The sequence below is a fragment of the Mesoplodon densirostris genome, chromosome 2 (assembly GCF_025265405.1).
Source record: "Mesoplodon densirostris isolate mMesDen1 chromosome 2, mMesDen1 primary haplotype, whole genome shotgun sequence".
In the NCBI taxonomy this organism is placed as follows: Eukaryota; Metazoa; Chordata; class Mammalia; order Artiodactyla; family Ziphiidae; genus Mesoplodon; species Mesoplodon densirostris.
This window is the reverse complement of record NC_082662.1, coordinates 158,006,491-158,023,935: the sequence shown is the minus strand read 5'-3', so window position 1 is coordinate 158,023,935 and position 17,445 is coordinate 158,006,491. Positions and strand designations below refer to the sequence as shown.

The following is a 17,445-nucleotide window of genomic DNA, read 5'->3' as shown; positions in this document are numbered from 1 at the left end:
CTCGGGGCTTCCCTGGTGGCGCAGTGGTTGAGAGTCCGCCTGCCGATGCAGGGGACGCGGGTTCGTGCCCCGGTCCGGGAAGATCCCACATGCTGCGGAGCAGCTGGGCCCGTGAGCCATGGCTGCTGAGCCTGAGCGTCCGGAGCCTGTGCTCTGCAGCCGGAGAGGCCGCAACGGTGAGAGGCCCACGTACCACAAAAAAAAAAAAAAAAAAAAAAAAAAAAAAAAAAAAAAAAAAAAAAAAAAGAAGAATCTCTTGGGCTTCCCTGGTGGCACAGTGGTTGAGAGTCCGCCTGCCGATGCAGGGGACACGGGTTCGTGCCCCGGTCCGGGAAGATCCCACATGCCGCGGAGCGGCTGGGCCCGTGAGCCATGGCCACTGAGCCTGCGCGACCGGAGCCTGTGCCCCGCAACAGGAGAGGCCACAACAGTAAGAGGCCCGCGTACCGCCAAAAAAAAAAAAAAAAAAAAGAATAAGAATCTCTGAGTTTTTCCACCAGTGCTGACCCCGAATATCACCCATCATTGTATGCCCTCTTTTTTCTCTTGTGAATGTAATAACAATCTTTGTATCTGTGGATACCTGGGCAGAAAAGGAATTCCCATAATGACGTCACTTGGTTTGATGAAAAAAATCAGTTAATTAATGAAGTTCTTCCAGGGAAGTTTGGAGCTGAGATTACCATCCTAAACCACAGGATAGCTGCTAGGGAACCCTGTAAACAATAAAAGTGACTTAACAATGCCCTGGATGTCCATGACCACATCCCAGCTTTGTAATGGGCACCTTCTGTGGCCCTGATGTCCTTAATCGCCTCAGTCTTTTCCCTGAGCAAAACCTCTCTAGGACTCCTGTAAGATGTTGCTATGATCCCACCTGTTTTCCTGGTTCCCTAAGGTAGCGGGCCCCTGGGTAACACACTGCACACAGAAATTGTTACATCCAGCTTACACGGCACCCCAACAGTTTACCTAGGCAATATTTACTAGGCACCTCCCACGGGTCGGGCACTGCAGGAAGTGCCTAATAAGAATCACCTCATTTAATCAGCATAACAGCCCTATGAGGTAGAATCTATTATCATTCCCATTTTACAGATAGAAAAGTGAATTTAGACAGACTGAGCGATTTTTCCAAAGCCACTAGAAAGTCTAGTCAATGGTAGAATGAGAATTCAATTTGGTCTCTCTGATAGCAAAGCCACTGCTATAAACTACCATAGCTAGACCATAGAACTAAAGTACTATACCATAGAACTTATACTCTTCAGTGGCTTCTTGGCTTCTCAATGACCTCTGCTCAGATCCAACCCCAGGCTTCTGTAATGCTTGATCTTGTTGCCCAGTCTAGCTCTTCACTTTTTGAAGTGACCCAGAGACTCCACCATGACAGTATCTTGCCCATTTCTCTATGTGCCCTCCTAACCTTCATCCACCAAAGGGTTTCTGCTGTGCTAGCCAAAAGGAGCACATTTGTTCCACAGCCTACAAAACTGGAGAAGCCAGCCAATCCTCATGCCATCAAGCTGCAGTCTTACAGCAGAGTGAAGTCTGAAGTCAGATATATTTGCCTGGAATCTTGGCTCCACCTATGTGAAATTCGGTCTGTGATTTACTTTCTCTATGTCTCAGTGTTCACATCCGAAAAATGGGAGATTTAATACTATTTCACAAAGCTGCCATGGAAATTGATTGATATTATTCATGAAAATAATCCCATACGTTGTCTGGGACACAGTGAGTGAAGGGATAGCTTCATTACTATGAATATTACCAGGTCCTAATATTGATTTAAACCCCACAGAGATTGTGACTCTTTATTTCAAAAAGATCTTCAGGGATTTTTGGAACTGAGTACTTAAAAGTAAATTGTTGGCATCTATATCAAGTGAGCTAAATTGCTGAACAGAATATTATATCAAGTTGTTAAAACACATTAGCATCCTTGTGAAAATTTGGCCTCTTAGCTATTTTCCTTGCTGTCTGGAGAAATGGGGGTAACTGAAGGCCTCTATGAGCTTCAGGAAAGAGAAGAATAGAACTGTAAAGAGGACGTAAAGAATGGAACGGAACAGGGAACCACTTGACACTCAGTTCTGCCGAAGGCCATCCGCAAACGTTAAGTGTTAATAATATAATTGAATGTTCCTTGAAAGCAGAATCTTGTCTTATTAGTTTTCTATCTCCTTAATAGTTAAAAAAGTACCTGAAGCCTGACATATCATTGCATGAAAGAATCAATAACTAAATGAATGAATGAGGCAATGATTTTTTGAAATCAATAATAGGTCAATAATGTTTTTCAAATGCTTTTTTGGTTTCTAGAAATTTACTGCAAAAGTGTGAAAGTATGTATATGAAAAAGCCTAAGTTTACTGTTACATGACTTCCACAATTTTAGAGTTGGAAGTCCCCAACTTCCCTCCTCCCTTCTCTGCCAATAAACCCGCTGCCAGCTGTCAGGCAGAGTGGCTGCAGCCAAGGTTAGTAGGTGGGGTCAGCTGAGCTGAACAGACTCTCAAATTTTGGGGTTAGCTTCCTGGTGTAACCACAGAAAAGACAGATCTGCATGCCACCTTGGTTGTGGGTCCTAGTGCTCAAAGAGTTAGTGGCTTTGAAGTAACAATGGGGACACATGTCAGTTGAGTCTCAGCAGACAGAAGTTGACAAGACAACAAAAGCCGGTAAAAGGCCATGTAATAAATATATCTTGGGCGCTCACTGTGGGCTAGGACATGGTTGCTTCTTAGAGTATATAGATTGTCTGGCCCTCTCAGTCCCTTCGTTTGTAAAATGAGATAATAATAAACTCTACCTCATGCTGTTGTGATACGAATAAAAAATAAGCTAATGTATATTGAAAGTACTTAGATAGTAAGTACATAGTAAGTGCAAAATGAAGACTGTGATGATGATGTGATGGTGGTGATGAAATCTTTCGATCCTCCTAACACCTCTACAAGTTAGATTGTAGTTGCCCACTGTATTAAACAAGTGAATCATGGACTCATGACTTAGCAGCCTCTACTAAAGGAAGTGGTTCCAAGCTGTCCCTGGAGCAGGAGTGACCATTTTCTGTGTCACCTAAGCCAACCTCCCCATAACTATAGCCAACAGAAGAAGGCTGGTTAAGGTTACATCTATCTATGGGATAATTTGATAGGAAAGTCTCTGAACATACAGGAACTATGGTAACTAGTGAGGTCCATCTGCTTGTTTCCCTGAGTTAGAAAAAGGGTGGAGGGCAGTAGCGAGGCTGGCAGTGGCAGGAACAAAACTGGAAACCTTGTAAAGCTGAGAGCAGTCAGGTGAGGTCACAAGTGAGGTGACTTGATGAGTGAATGGATAGTGCAAACATTTTATAAAAGTGGCAAAATGGGGAAAACAGTTACAGAGTAGACTGGACAAAGTTTCTCATTATGGCAACAAAAGTAAAAGAAACAGGTGCAAAAAGCCAAACCACAAAGTGCTGAGGCTGGGGGCTGACAAGATGACCTGGATCCTGCACAACCTACCTGTTCCAGGCTTCATGAAATTCTGCTTTTTAGATTTTTTTTTTAAATCAGAGGATTTCTGTCTCCCTTACCTCCATATGAATTTCTATAGTAAAACTCCATTACAAAGAAGGTCTGAGTAGATCTCCATTCTTTAAAGCTAAAAAGCCTAACCAATGCATTCATCTCACAGATGAGGTAATGAAGCTTCCCAAAAGGACAGCAGATGACATAAAGTGGTAAAGCCAGATCTGAATACCACCTTCCAACTAAATGCAGTGTTTCCTTCCACTGCACCCCAGTTCCCACTCTACAGGAATAGGGGAGGGCAGCGAGCAAGATGGAACAGCTGATCAACTGAAATGGCTAATGGATTCACATGTACCTGCACCTAATGCACGTCGACAAGAGATGCACAGCCAAACCACGGTGCCGGACGGAGGAGGTTTGCAAGCCAACTCTCTCTCAGTACTTGGAATAGCCCTCAAATGGACCCTGGCATCTCCAGTCTGTTGCACATCAGATAGTCAGAGACAACCCAAGAACAAAGGGGTTTTGTTTTTAGGGGTCTTGCTATTTTAGGAACTGCCCACCATTTTCCTCATGGAAGGCCAAGAACACAAAGATAGCTTTGGTAGGTGGACAGTATGGCCAATAGGTCAATCTAGTCCCATGATGGATGGCTTGAGTTCCTAGATGAGCTCCTTGGACTGAATCAGGACCTGTCTTTCTGTACCTTCCAATTTATTACTCTAGTTCTGTCCTTTGTGGTAACACAAGATGTCTTAGCGCCTCCATTTGTTTCTCAAAGATCAGAAGCACTAGCCCTGATAAATTAGGGTATCCTCTCTCCAACTAAACAAATAATATCAATTGACAATAAAGATGCAAAAGTGATTCTGATGAATTTGCTAACAAATTTTTTGTAACAGATTTGTTGAAGGTAAAAGGTACTGAAAGAAAAAGCACCTAGCCCTCTCTCCTATGCCCACGTACACCTAGTAAGTACCTGACAGTCTTGGTGGCACACAGCAATGACGATGCTTAGGACTGCTCTTCTCTGCCCTAGAAATGGCTGAGCTTTAGGAGTGAAATGTAGACAGCTTCAAGCAAGTAATATGTGATGCTTCGGCAGCTGAACTGAACTTGAGTAAGGATGCTCAAGTAAGAGCAAGGATGGGTCCTTGGGCACAAAGTTGTCTGCAGTCCTGGAAGCACAATCTTAGGGTCTCCCATACGTGTGTTCTGTGGGCTTTGCACTAACTCAGCCCCAAGTGTGACCTCCCCAGAATGGAACATCCTGAACCTTGTTTCCTACATTCTTTCTCCCCAAAGAAAACTATGCGCCATGGGCTCACCTGGGTCTCCCAGAAATGAGGAGCCTGGGGACCCCTGAGGAGCCAGCAGTTGGAGGCCACAGGAACCTGCAGACACTGGCCAATGGGCTCCACACAGCCGGGGCTAGTGGTCCTGCTTAGCACCCAGGCTTGATTGATGGGTTCTCTTCATAAAACTCTCAGGGGGATAGACAAGTGCTCAAAGATTATTTTTTTCCTCAATTGTGAATTGTGCCTAAGAAGGCTGAACTACAAAAGATATTATCTACCAATGGGAGTTATCACTAATATATATATATATATACATATTACATATATTAGTTATCACTAATATATATACATATATATCAAACTGAAGCATTTTTGAAAGGCTACTTGCTGTGAAAAATATACTTAACCAACCCATATGCATATAGGAAGTCTATTAACACTGCCATCTTTAATTACAAAGATGAAATAAGTAGATAATCCATTAAAATTATATTATGCACCATTAAATTCTTTTGTGTACTTTAAGAAGAAAAATGTAGATCACATGGTAAATTAGCAAAAGTACAATATGGAAATTTAAATCCACACAGAGTCTGACTATCTAATGTAAAGTCATATTAAAACTTGATCTTCAGTGGAGTAAACAATTTGCTTATAACTGAAGAATTCCTTGACTTCTGGTTTAAGCTCACATAGCAATTTTCATTTGATGATTTTGCTTTCACTTGTTCAAGAGTTTGCAAAAGAGAATCCTGTGTACTTTTGTAGTTTTAAACGTCAATTATCTTGCAAAATTCGAAATAAATCTCTTCAGCCACATCTGAATCAGGCAGGAAGTTAAAATACATCATGTGACCCTCAAAGCAATAATATAAGATTTCAGGAAGGAAATCCAATTATTCTATGTAAGGAAGAAATAGTACTTCTTTGGAAAAAATAATTCAAAAATTTTAGGATGTGATTGAAAAATAAGAAAAGCAGAAGGTTTTTTAAAGTTTTAAATTGCCAAGTTCCTAGCTGAGGTATTGGTTTTCTGTAAGCCCACGATTTTGCTGATGGTATATATATACTGGGCACAATGTAAGAGAGAACTTACCAATTTTCATCCATACAATGTCAAAAGGATACAAAAAAAGGGTTTTCCTCTATATCTCATTCTCTCATTACTTATATTGACATTTTGTGTGTAAATAAAACACAGTAAATGCAAAATATAAAAATAAACAGCAGTCTCTGCCCTGAGGCTATATGGATGAGAAAAGTGTAAATACAAAATGAAAGAAATGTAAACTTTAAGGTGTTCACAGAACCATTAATTCCCTCTGCACATATCAGAAATATTTTGGATTGTTAGTTAAGCTTTTAAATATACATTTTCTTAACAAGAGAGAAATGGTTGGGTATATTCATGTTTTGATAACCTTAACTTTTCTCTTTTTTGAATTACGCTATTTGGATCCAACTAAAAACTGCATCAGTATTGATTGTTATAGTTAATGAAAAATAGCCCTGCTATTGTTATTTCATAACTAACAGGGTTTGGGTAATAAGACTTCATTTAAGTGCATTTCGCTGACCAATACTGTTACTAGTCAAAGGATTTTGCTATCTTCTAACATTTATAATGTTGTCATTCCAGATGACTCAAATGGCTGCCTACTTACTTCCAAAAGATATGGCATAAAGTGTATCAGATAGAGTCTACCAATCCCTGAGTCTCTTAAGAAGAAACCATCAGAGACTCTGGGAACGACATCTTCAAACAGCATACCTTCAGGCTTGATTTCTAAGTTGAGGGCAGATACAAAACTTCAAACTTTGAAACTGTTTCTAGAATAGAATGTAAAGGATAGGAGAGACAGTGTCTGAGGGTGGATGCAGTAGGAAATGGAGGAAGGCGGGATGGCGAGAGGGGCGGCAGGAGGCTCCACTCACCACACCATCTTGGCAAGGACGGGAGGGAGTACTTATATCTTCAGTTCACCTTGGGGGCCCTGTGCTCCTGCAGAAGCCATAGGCTTTCCTGAATTTTTCATGGAGATGTGGACCCATCCACATCCAAGAGGGCAAGCCAGAGACAAATACCAGACTTGCCCACCCTGACCCTTTACTCAAGCCCTTTGAACCTCTGCCCCCTCCAGCTTAGTTGAAAATAACATAGAATAAACTAAAGTCAAGCTGAAGGAGACATCTCTCCCATTTTATTTGGAAACCTGAACATCACTGTTGGTCTGCCATGGGTAACCAGTAGCATATGAAGGAAAGAGCTCAAAGGGTCCCAGGTTTAAGGCTGACTTTTGTTCTCTTTCCAGTTCAGTGTCCACTTTCCATTAATTCCTGCCCAGGGGGGCTCAACGAAAAGCAGTAGCAATGTAGGGCTTCTTGTAAGGGTTATTACGTTTTGAGGACACCATCTATTTCCTCAGATTCTTTGGCATCCTTGATCAGCCACCCATCCCCACAAATATGCGCACACACACACATGCATACACACACACTTCTCTGGAGAATCTATTGGAGCACCTCATCTGAATATAGAAGATGGGGTCCCTGCTACACTGAAGATATCATGTAGCAACTAGGACAATCTTTGGAATGTCCTCCCACAGATGCTCACACCACTTCCCCAACCCCCACTAAAAATACCATCTGACACCTCGCCTGCCTTAACCTCTTACACTCAGGGTCTTTCTTTCAGACACAGCCACTCCCAACGTTAGTTCCTGGGAATCTCTTTACAGTTCTCTTTACCCTAAACATTTTTGTGGTGTTATGAAGACTGGACCTTTGAAATGGTCTTGGACCAGAAGAAAACAAAAACTATCCATCACAATGACCGCTTCCCACATTGATGGGAGGATGTGGATAGCTGGCGGAAAGTCCACCATTGTACCCTTCTTTTCAATCAGACCACATGATAAAGACAAAAACAATGTGACCCCTGCATCTGTCACCCCAAGCGATGCCAGGGCTGATTCTGCAGGTCTGCCCGATCTCACCACAATCTGGAAACTACAAGCTACATTGAAGAAGATAAGCTTCCCTGAGAGAAGAAACAGCGGTCTTTGACTAAGGATGTACAAGTACTCTAACCCTAATGTTATAAACCTCAATTAATTTGTATATGTGAGGCACAGTAATCTGATTTACCTGCTCACTTTCTGGCGTATCTGGACACTGAAGTTTTTCTATTTGCTATTCAAGGACTCTTTTCTCAACCACATAGTTTAAACAAAGTAGAGCAGCTGTGCATACACAGGTAATCTATCAAGTCAGTTATTCATGGAGACACTGGCTGAGGAAGAAATAGAAGGCTTGCATTCTGAGATTTTATCAGAGATTTTATAGGGATATTTTCCATGCCAAATATTTAGATAATGAAAATTTTAATACATCTAAAATGTGCTCAGTTTTCCCCAATCTAATACACAAAACTAAACAGCACATAGTGATGGTACCCGAGTAATAGATTAGTTAAAGTTTAGATCAAGACCTCGTTTGGTTCTCTGTTGAATTTCGTAACAGTGAAAGAGCCCATCCCCTCCCATACATATAGTCCGCAGATAATCAGTCAAGTCTCAATCAGCTTTCAAGCTACCCTAGGAGCAGGTGATGTACTGATTTTACTAATAAAAATACCAAGTGAATCAGGCATGTTCCATTTCTACTGGGAAATGCATTCATTTATTCCACAAATAATTATAATTAAGCAGTAACTATGTGAATGCATTATTCTAGGTGTTGAAGATCCACCAATGAGCAAAACAATACCAAACAAAACCCCTGCCTGCCACTGTAGCACTTACTTTCCAGGGAGATTCTAAAACACAAGTTCCTAGAATTTTAGGGAAAATTCTCTAATTTTCAGAGGGGATATCTTAGAAGGGATGTTGATGGTGATGTTTCTGAGATGGGCTAGAGAGAAAGGCAAGTATCAATCGGCACACCTTTCATTGTAAGAGGAGAGAAAGCCAGGACTGATTTTCTCCCATCTTGGAGAAGAGGGCTCAGTAGCAGCAAGCAGCTTGGTAATTCAGTCCCTCAGCAACCATATATGGAGAAACTGTTATAAGATATTCTGATCTAATTGAATAATTCCTTTCTAAGACAATCCACGACCCCCATCTGACACTGTCTCTGGTTTGTAGAAGCTACTCCCCGTCTAGGCATGTTGTTAGAACCGTCGGGTAATGGTGGCACAGAAATAACTGCAATTTTTACTTACACCACAGGTGGAGATATTTCCCATAAATGGGAAATGTACTTATGAACAAGATCAACGATCAGACTGTGGAGCTGCGTCCTACAGAGCTATGTCTACAGCACCCAGACTCTTAATGTCAAGGAAACACAAGCCATAGCCTGAGAGGCTACGGTTGTGCTGCTTTTACCATGACTGAGATGTGGAGGATTCTCAGCTCCTCTTCTGCCGACTCATGCTGGGGTTCTTCGGTTGGGTCTTGTCCAGGGAGGCTCGGGGCACCATCTTGGTGGTGGATGTGAAAAAGTAAAGTGCCATTCTCCAGCCACTGCTGCCTCCAGCGCACCAGAGGGATGTCCTCCGTGTTCCCTGAGATCTCTAGAAGACAAACACCAAGGGCACAGGTCAGAATTCCAACTGGACCAGTCCAAGTCTCCTTTTCATCTCCCTCCTAGACATTGGTACCAATTAGCCAGTGTCAGATGAAGACAACAAAGGGTTTCTAACTGTAGTTAAGTCAGGCTTACTGCTGCTCCAAATCTCAAGAAAGGGAAGAGGCCCTGAGAAGAAGAGAATTATCCCCCCCCATCAGTCTTTGCACCATAAACTAGTGGCCCAGCCTCTCACCCACTGAGAAAAATACAAAGGTAAAAATTCAAGTTCTTCCCCATATTTCTATGATCAATAGCATCCTTTACTTAGCACAGTTTGAATACTCTGATGACCTCTTGAGGTAAATAGAAGATTCTTTGCCTCTTGTAAATTTGAAAGTGTGAGTTCCCTAGAAATTACTCTGAGACACTAGTGAATCTGCCCAGGAGAGGGTTGGTAATTACTGTGCAGGGAACTGGCACTTATAGGAGAGTCCTGGGAGGTTACTGCAGAGCCACTGGAGCTGGCAGGTTATTTCTAAAACCACCATCATTTGCTGCATAGTCCACTGGAGATGTCTGATACTTGCTTTGGCAGGTAAAGTAATGTTTTAATTCCCTTTAATTTTTCTCTTCATTTTTGCAGAGCATTTTGCATGGCATACATGAGAGGGCTGTGAAGAAGCAGGCTCTTACCACAGACATAAGCACTCACCTGCTTTCAGAGCTCTAGACGCAGGCACTGAAATATCATCAGCAAATAAATACCAATATACCAAAACCTACTATGTACTTCATACTGTAGGTGTTCAGCAGTGCTGCAGAAGTATACTGTTATGTGTCCCTTTCTCTAAAATTCCTAAGCAATATCAGATCAAAACCTTGAGACATCCCACAACAGAAAGAACCTGTTCTTGAGCTTCATTTGGCCCTAAGACCATTTTTTCCTTAAAAACTATTATCATCCTCAGAAACTAATATTCTGCTGAACATACTTTGGCAAAGCATCGCTTTGTAAAATTTCATTTTTTTTTGAAAGGCATGGCTTCTTCTCCCAAAATTTATCACCTTTGACTAAACAATTCAATACACGTAAAGAAGATACAGTAAGATCCATTTAGAATAGTATTCTCATCAAGTTCCCACAATCATAAAGAGGAAAGCAATTTTAAATATTTATAGTTTATAAATATCTTTCATTATTTGTGGGAGTGTACAAATGATGTTCTGCTGTATTTATTTACTTATATAGTTATTCATTAATTTATTTAACAGACACACATTGGGCATGTATTATGTACGCACCAGGCACTGTTCTAGGCACTGAGAGACTAATCTAAATGAGGCTCTCAACAAGTTCTCCAAAGCCACCCACTGTGAATGAATGTGTAAAGTGTTACACCACATGCATAAAAGTTTTGTGGAAACAGAAGAAGGAAGGAGTAATCTTGCTTGGGTAGAGGGCGGAAGATGGGAGGAAAGTAGCATTGCCAGAAGAAGAAGATACTATAGTTTGGGGCCTTGAAGTGTGAGTGGACTTCCTATCATAGATAGAGAAGTGGGGAACGGACATTCAGACATTGATAGGAGAATACGGAGGAGGATGAGGAAGATGAAGAATATTGGCTGGTCCTCTCAGGGTAGGTCAGTGAGAAGGATTCATGAGCCACAGGTCATCAGCCTATGATGATTCGCTAGCTCATCCTACCATCCTACCTCTCCTCCAGGGAGGAGAATAAACTTTGCAGGGTGCAGGAGGACGAGGGTGCAGCAAAAACAAGGTGCTCAGAGTCCCCTTCGTTCTTAGCCTCTCTCCCCAGTTGCCTGAAGGACTTAGTCATCCTGTTGGGTTGGTAAGCTGTCCATGCTCTGGAAGTGACCGGCACAAGCATCTAGGAAGCTGCGGTGGGCAGAGGGTATGCAAAAGGCTCCCCCGCAGCCTGGTCCTGGTTTTCCCCAGGCACAGCTCCATTTGTTAAGTGAGGCAGTGACAAAAGCTTCCCAAGTTCACCTTTCCTTAAGGGGTCTTTACAGATTTCCAGGTGAACAGAAACCCTTCGGTGCACCTCCAAGGGTGCCTGCATAGACCCGCGGCTGCCGCATGACGCTTCACCACAAGTCCTGCAATCACAAACCCCACTGGACAGCACTCACTCTTTCTAACCACTCATCAAGCCTCCACATCAAAGCACCGGGAAGATTCTTCCTGGGAAACACACCCTTCTCTCCCAAGTCCATTTCCTGACATTACAGTAGAAACCAAACTCCATCCCCTTCTCATCACAGGCATAAAAATCACAAGCAGCGACAGCTCCTAATAGAGCACCTAATGGCACAATTAAATCACCTAGAGCAACACACGTCCAGCCTCTTGCCTGCACCTGCTCTATTCCACACGTGTCAGGTCCCACTTTAGCCCCTCCTGTAACTATTCAAGAGGAATCCAGCACCTCATACCTCTAAAGCACTCAACAACCTGGCTTTTTATTTCCCAGGAGAGCCTCATCGAGGAGGTCAGGCTCATGACCCCAGTTTTAACTGTGGAAGCAGAGATGTGTAAATACCCAGACCAAAGTCACCCCAGCCTGACACAGAACAGTGACTAAGACAGATGAATGAATTTCTATCAGATCCCTTCCACCTCCAACACAGGCATCAGACGACATGACCTTCGAACATGCATCAAGAGAGGAAGCAATTGAGTTGAAAGCCCATGGGGTCTTTCAGGAATTTTTGTGCCGCAGTATTTAAATTTTTTGCACAAAGCCTTAGTATTCCATGAGTTCTTTTACAACTGAAATATAATTCACATACCATAAAATTCACCCTTTCAATATATACAATTCAGTGGTTTTTAGTAGATTCACAAAGTTGTGCAACCATCACCATTCTAATTCCAGAACCGTTTTTTTTTTTTTTTTTTTTTTTTTTGCCGTACGCGGGCCTCTCACTGTTGTGGCCTCTCCCGTGGCGGAGCACAGGCTCTGGACGCGCAGGCTCAGCGGCCATGGCTCACGGGCCCAGCCGCTCCGCGGCATGTGGGATCTTCCCGGACCGGGGCACGAACCCGTGTCACCTGCATCGGCAGGCGGACTCTCAACCACTGTGCCACCAGGAAAGCCCCCAGAACCTTTTAATCAGCCCCAGAAGAAACCCTGTACCCACTGGCAGCCCAGACTGTTGTTGAGAAGGAAGGACTCCTGCCCCAAGGTTCTAGGAGTGATGGTACCAAGGAAAGAAAGGGTGCAGTGGGGGTATATGGGGAGGTGGGCTGAGAGCACAGACTCTCTAGCCTTGGCTTCCAGCCCAGCCCCCTGAACCTACCTATGGGTTATTCATGCCAAATTCCTTTGGAAAATGATATCCTGATTCTGCCCGGACCAGAATCATCATAGAGGGGAAAGGGTGAAGGAAGGAGGGTGCCATACCTGCCAGGGAGGGTGCCTGTCACTTTTTAGATTGAAGATAATTACAGAACGGTAGTTTCCTCCTTGGCTTTTTTCCCCCCTCTCCTGGCAAGATCTGACACAGGAGAGCTAAAATGCTAAACTAGGAACTTACTTACTTATGCTATATCTGGCCTGGGTCAACCAATGAAAAATCACGCAGAGCACAGTAAATGTCTTGTGAATTTCATTGCAGTGGGGCTGAGATCAGAGCTTGGAACATCAGTGTAATCATGTTGGTCTGGATGTCAGCAGAAGAGCTCAAGAAGAATAAATGCTCAGAAATGGCTTTACCAAGGCAAGCCTGACCTGGGACTCCCAAGGAGCAAATATGGGAGGTGATCAAATAAGTTACTTTAGTCCAAGACCTCCTGAGGGCTGCGGATGAGGCTCAAACAGAGCCTTTGCCAGTGTACTGAATAAAACAAGTGCCAACAGGAGCCTGCACAGTCTGATCCCAATATACCACAGATGGCATGAGCACCACAGCCATCGTCACGCTGTGGGGCTGAGACCTCCAGAAAGGTAAGGCTGCCCTTACTTTTAGCATTCCATTTGTCCCATTCTTACGCTCTGTTAACCTCACAGATCTCAGCACCTCCAAAATTCTGGAATGCCCGAAATTTACAGAAACCAGGGTGCCATTCATTCTTTTTTTTTTTTAATATGTTTTTTTCCCTTGTAATGAGAACTCCTTTTTAAAGTAGTTATTTATTTATTTATTTTATAGTTGGCTGCGTCAGGTCTTAGTTGCGGCACACGGGATCGTCTTTGCGGCATGCAGGATCTTTCGCTGCAGCGCGCAGGCTCTTTGTTGCAGCGTGCTGGCTTCTCTCTAGTTGTGTCATGCAGGCTCCAGGGCATGTGGGCTCTGTAGTTGCAGCACACAGGCTCTCTAGTTGCGGCTCGCATGCTCAGTAGTTGTGGTGTGGGCTTGTTGCCCCACCGCATGTGGGACCTTAGTTCCCCAACCAGGGATCAAACCTGCATCCCCTGCATTGGAAGGTGGATTCTTAACCACTGGACCACCAGGAAGTCCCAGCCATTTATTCTTGAATACACAAAGATCCTTGGAGCACACTCTATTTGCCACATTTAGCAAGTTGTGCTGCATGGTTTCTACTCTCAAGGAGCTTTTGGTCTAGTGAGAAACTGAAGACAGAGCCATGAATAAGTACTCTAAACCGTAATAGCAGTGCTAGGTGAGAGGGTGATACTTGGCTGGGCATATACCCTTGGAAAGGGATAAAATGGGAAGAAATGTTGGGGGGCAATTCGAGATGAAGAGAACAGTGTGTGTAAGTGTGTAAGGAACAGCAGGATGATGCATGTTTGCAGAGTTGCGGGAGGTCTGGTTATGCTGCAGGGTGAGGATATGGAGATGAGTAGTAGAGGACTGGGCTGAAAATCCAGATTGGTGTCAACTGTGAAAGTTATGAATGCCAGTTTTAAGCAGTTCAGAGCTAATGGAAAGTCATCCATGGTTTTATTAAGCAGAGGAATGAATAAAGCCATGAGTAGAAAGATGAAGAGGACCCAGAAAGAGTAGCAGACAGACAAGACTCAATCACAGTCCCAATGTAACTCTGATCCTATATTCTGCAGGGACCACAATACTAAACTGAAACTCAGGAGACCTCGGTCTAGAGTAACCTTGAAGGGGATGCCTGGCTTTGAATGTTCTCATCTGTATACAGAGGAGCTGTATTGATTAATTTTTTTTTTTTTTTTTGTGGTACGCGGGCCTCTCACTGTTGTGGCCTCTCCCGTTGCGGAGCACAGGCTCCGGATGCGCAGGCTCAGAGGCCATGGCTCACGGGCCCAGCCGCTCCGCGGCATATGGGATCCTCCCGGACCGGGGCACGAACCCGTATCCCCTGCATCGGCAGGCGGACTCTCAACCACTGCGCCACCAGGGAGGCCCTGTATTGATGAATTTTAAGATCCTTTTGTAACTTGCCATTCCACAATTCTAAATCCAAAGGGTGTGCTTCACGTGACCACCTAGAAAGGCAGTGATTTCAATGTACCAAACAGTGTCAAATCCTCACTCCAGTCTAACCTGCACTCCACCTCTTCCCTCCCTCTGAGCACAGAGTGGACAGGTTAGAGATGATTCGATTAGAGTCTTTAGAGGCCAGGCCCATCTTCAGACTGGACCTCAGGCTAGTGAGAAAGGTTCTTATTCATGCTGATACAGATATGTGGATTCTAAGAAAGAAACCTTGGAACTTGTGGACGCAATAGAGAACCAGGAAGATGGGACCTTGGGCAGGGAAAGTCACACTGCAGAATAACCTGGGATGGGGAAAGGCAGAGAGAAGGAGAGTGAGATGAAATCACTTTTAAGTTGGCCTCAGTCATTGTTCTGTTAGCTTGTGTGCTGTGAGCTTGCTTGCAGCACTGTCTTTTTGTGGGGTTAGCTTAGGACACCCAAAACTTGCTACAAAAATCCCTGGTCCTTCTTTAGGCAACCCCGCATGCTGAGAGTCCCTGAAACTGACCTGCTAAGACACATCATATCAGAATCAGAATTTCCCCAAAGGACAACTTCACTAAGGACCAGATACATGATGTCTTCTTTCAAAGAATCTGGCAATTTAAAGTCAAATGTGTATATATGTCCATGCCACTCTCTCGCTTTGTCACAGCTTACCCTTCCCCCTCCCCATATCCTCAAGTCCATTCTCTAGTAGGTCTGTGTCTTTATTCCTGTCTTACCCCTAGGTTCTTCATGACATTTTTTTTTCTTAAATTCCATATATATGTGCTAGCATACGGTATTTGTCTTTCTCTTTCTACCAAACATAAAATAGATAGCTAGTGGGAAGCAGCCGCATAGCACAGGGAGATCAGCTCGGTGCTTTGTGACCACCTAGAGGGGTGGGATAGGGAGGGTGGGAGGGAGGGAGGGAGACGCAAGAGGGAAGAGATATGGGAACAGATGTATATGTATAACCGATTCACTTTGTTTTAAAGCAGAAACTAACACACCATTGTAAAGCAATTATATTCCAATAAAGATGTAAAAATAAAAAAAATAAAGTCAAATGTGGATTTGAACTAGGGAAATTCTCAAAGATCCTTTAATTCATTGAAGAACTTAGAGTAGCTTAGGTTAGTCCTAGCATTCTGGGCCCCATTCCCACTCCTGGCAAGGCTGAGTTTCAAGCTAAATCCAGTTGTGTAGTAATGAGGTGGCCCAGGTGTTGAGGTCAAGTCGGAAGGAAGCATTAACTTGTCAATTCTTAGCCTCATGTTGAGGGCACCTGATGAACTGACCCTGCAGTCTTTCAAGATTGAGGGTGACACCCCTTGATGGCCATTGCTGACTATTAGAAGGCCCTGCTTAGATCAGGATTTTCAAACTCATTGTTAATCTTCAAAACCCTTCCTCCAAACCAATCTAATATGGCTTCTGAGGGGGTTCCCCAGAGCAGAGTTAGAAAAGAACTGGATCAATTGGAAGACAAATAAAATGCACAACCATGAAATTCCCTGCCATTAGGGGATTGGAGGGGGAATGTCTATGGGTTATTAGTTTTGCTTGGTTGTTTTTTCAATCCTATTAAGTGTGGTATTGTGAAAAGCCTCATATTCTTTATGAAATAATTACAAGGGAAAGGGAACATCTCTAAAAATAGAATCTAGCCACCCATCCACCCTATGCTATCTCAGCTGTCATTCTGAGTTTCCCTGTGCACGAGGATCAAGCACAGAACTTTAGTCGTGATAAGCTAATTATCCCAAACTAAGAATAACAAATGAGTCTTGTCCATCAGTGACTATCATTAAGGTGACCAAAGGTAGGCCTGTGATAGAATTACCCCCTTTTCTTCCATTCTTTTTTACTCCCCGCCCCGAATCCCCATCGCAGAGTTTGAAAGATATTGATGGTAAGGTCTAGTTTCCCACATGGTCTCATTATGGTCTTCCAACTAAAACTATTAAAAGTGGCATTAATTTTCAACACCTTTGTAAGAAAACAACCTGCTTAAGTCAGGGGTAAATAACAGTAGAGGATCACTAATTATCCTGTAAATCTTGACTCTGGTATCAAACGTGACCCAAGTCTTTAATGTCTCTGGAACAGCAGCCTCTAAAGACCCCAACTTGTTCCATAAACATAATGAAAGCAGTGCATTAGTGTCCTGGCCATCTGTGAAGAAAGATGAGGGACAGATGAAAATCAGACAAAGGAGAGGGATGCAGAGAGAAAGGACAAAGTCGGGAGAAGTGAGGACAGGAAACTAGGCAGAGAAACAAGGTCCCATAGGTTGAGTTGGTTGGGCCTCCACACCTCTTGCCATCTGGTATGGAGTTCTGGTGATGCAATCCCACATCACAGGGTGACAGCCACATAAAATAAGGCACCCTGCTGAGCCTGAAGTCCACCAGCTCACCAATGGCTTGCCTGAAGTTTGTGCCTATGTAGGCGTGGCTAAGTGAACAACCAAATGGGAGATAGTACAGCTAGGTAATTCGTTTGTGAAAATGTTCAGATTCCAACTGGAAATGGAACTCTCTTTGTGGTTCTTCTATTAAACTCACAGTTGGCTGTGGAGCTGCTCCTTATCATCTCATTCTCACCCCTCTGCCCACCAC

The 17,445-nt window shown here is 43.4% G+C and overlaps 1 protein-coding gene across 2 annotated transcripts in view; it reads right to left on the bottom strand.

Annotated features, from left to right (window-relative positions):
* The window catches only part of ASTN1 (astrotactin 1), a 335,381-nt gene that overhangs the window by 190,334 nt on the left and 127,602 nt on the right, over window positions 1-17,445 (bottom strand). For both annotated transcript variants that reach the window (XM_060088555.1, XM_060088557.1), the window contains exon 2: window positions 9,214-9,401. In XM_060088555.1, the coding sequence (XP_059944538.1) occupies window positions 9,214-9,401 (188 nt within the window). The remainder of the gene's footprint in view (window positions 1-9,213; window positions 9,402-17,445) is intronic.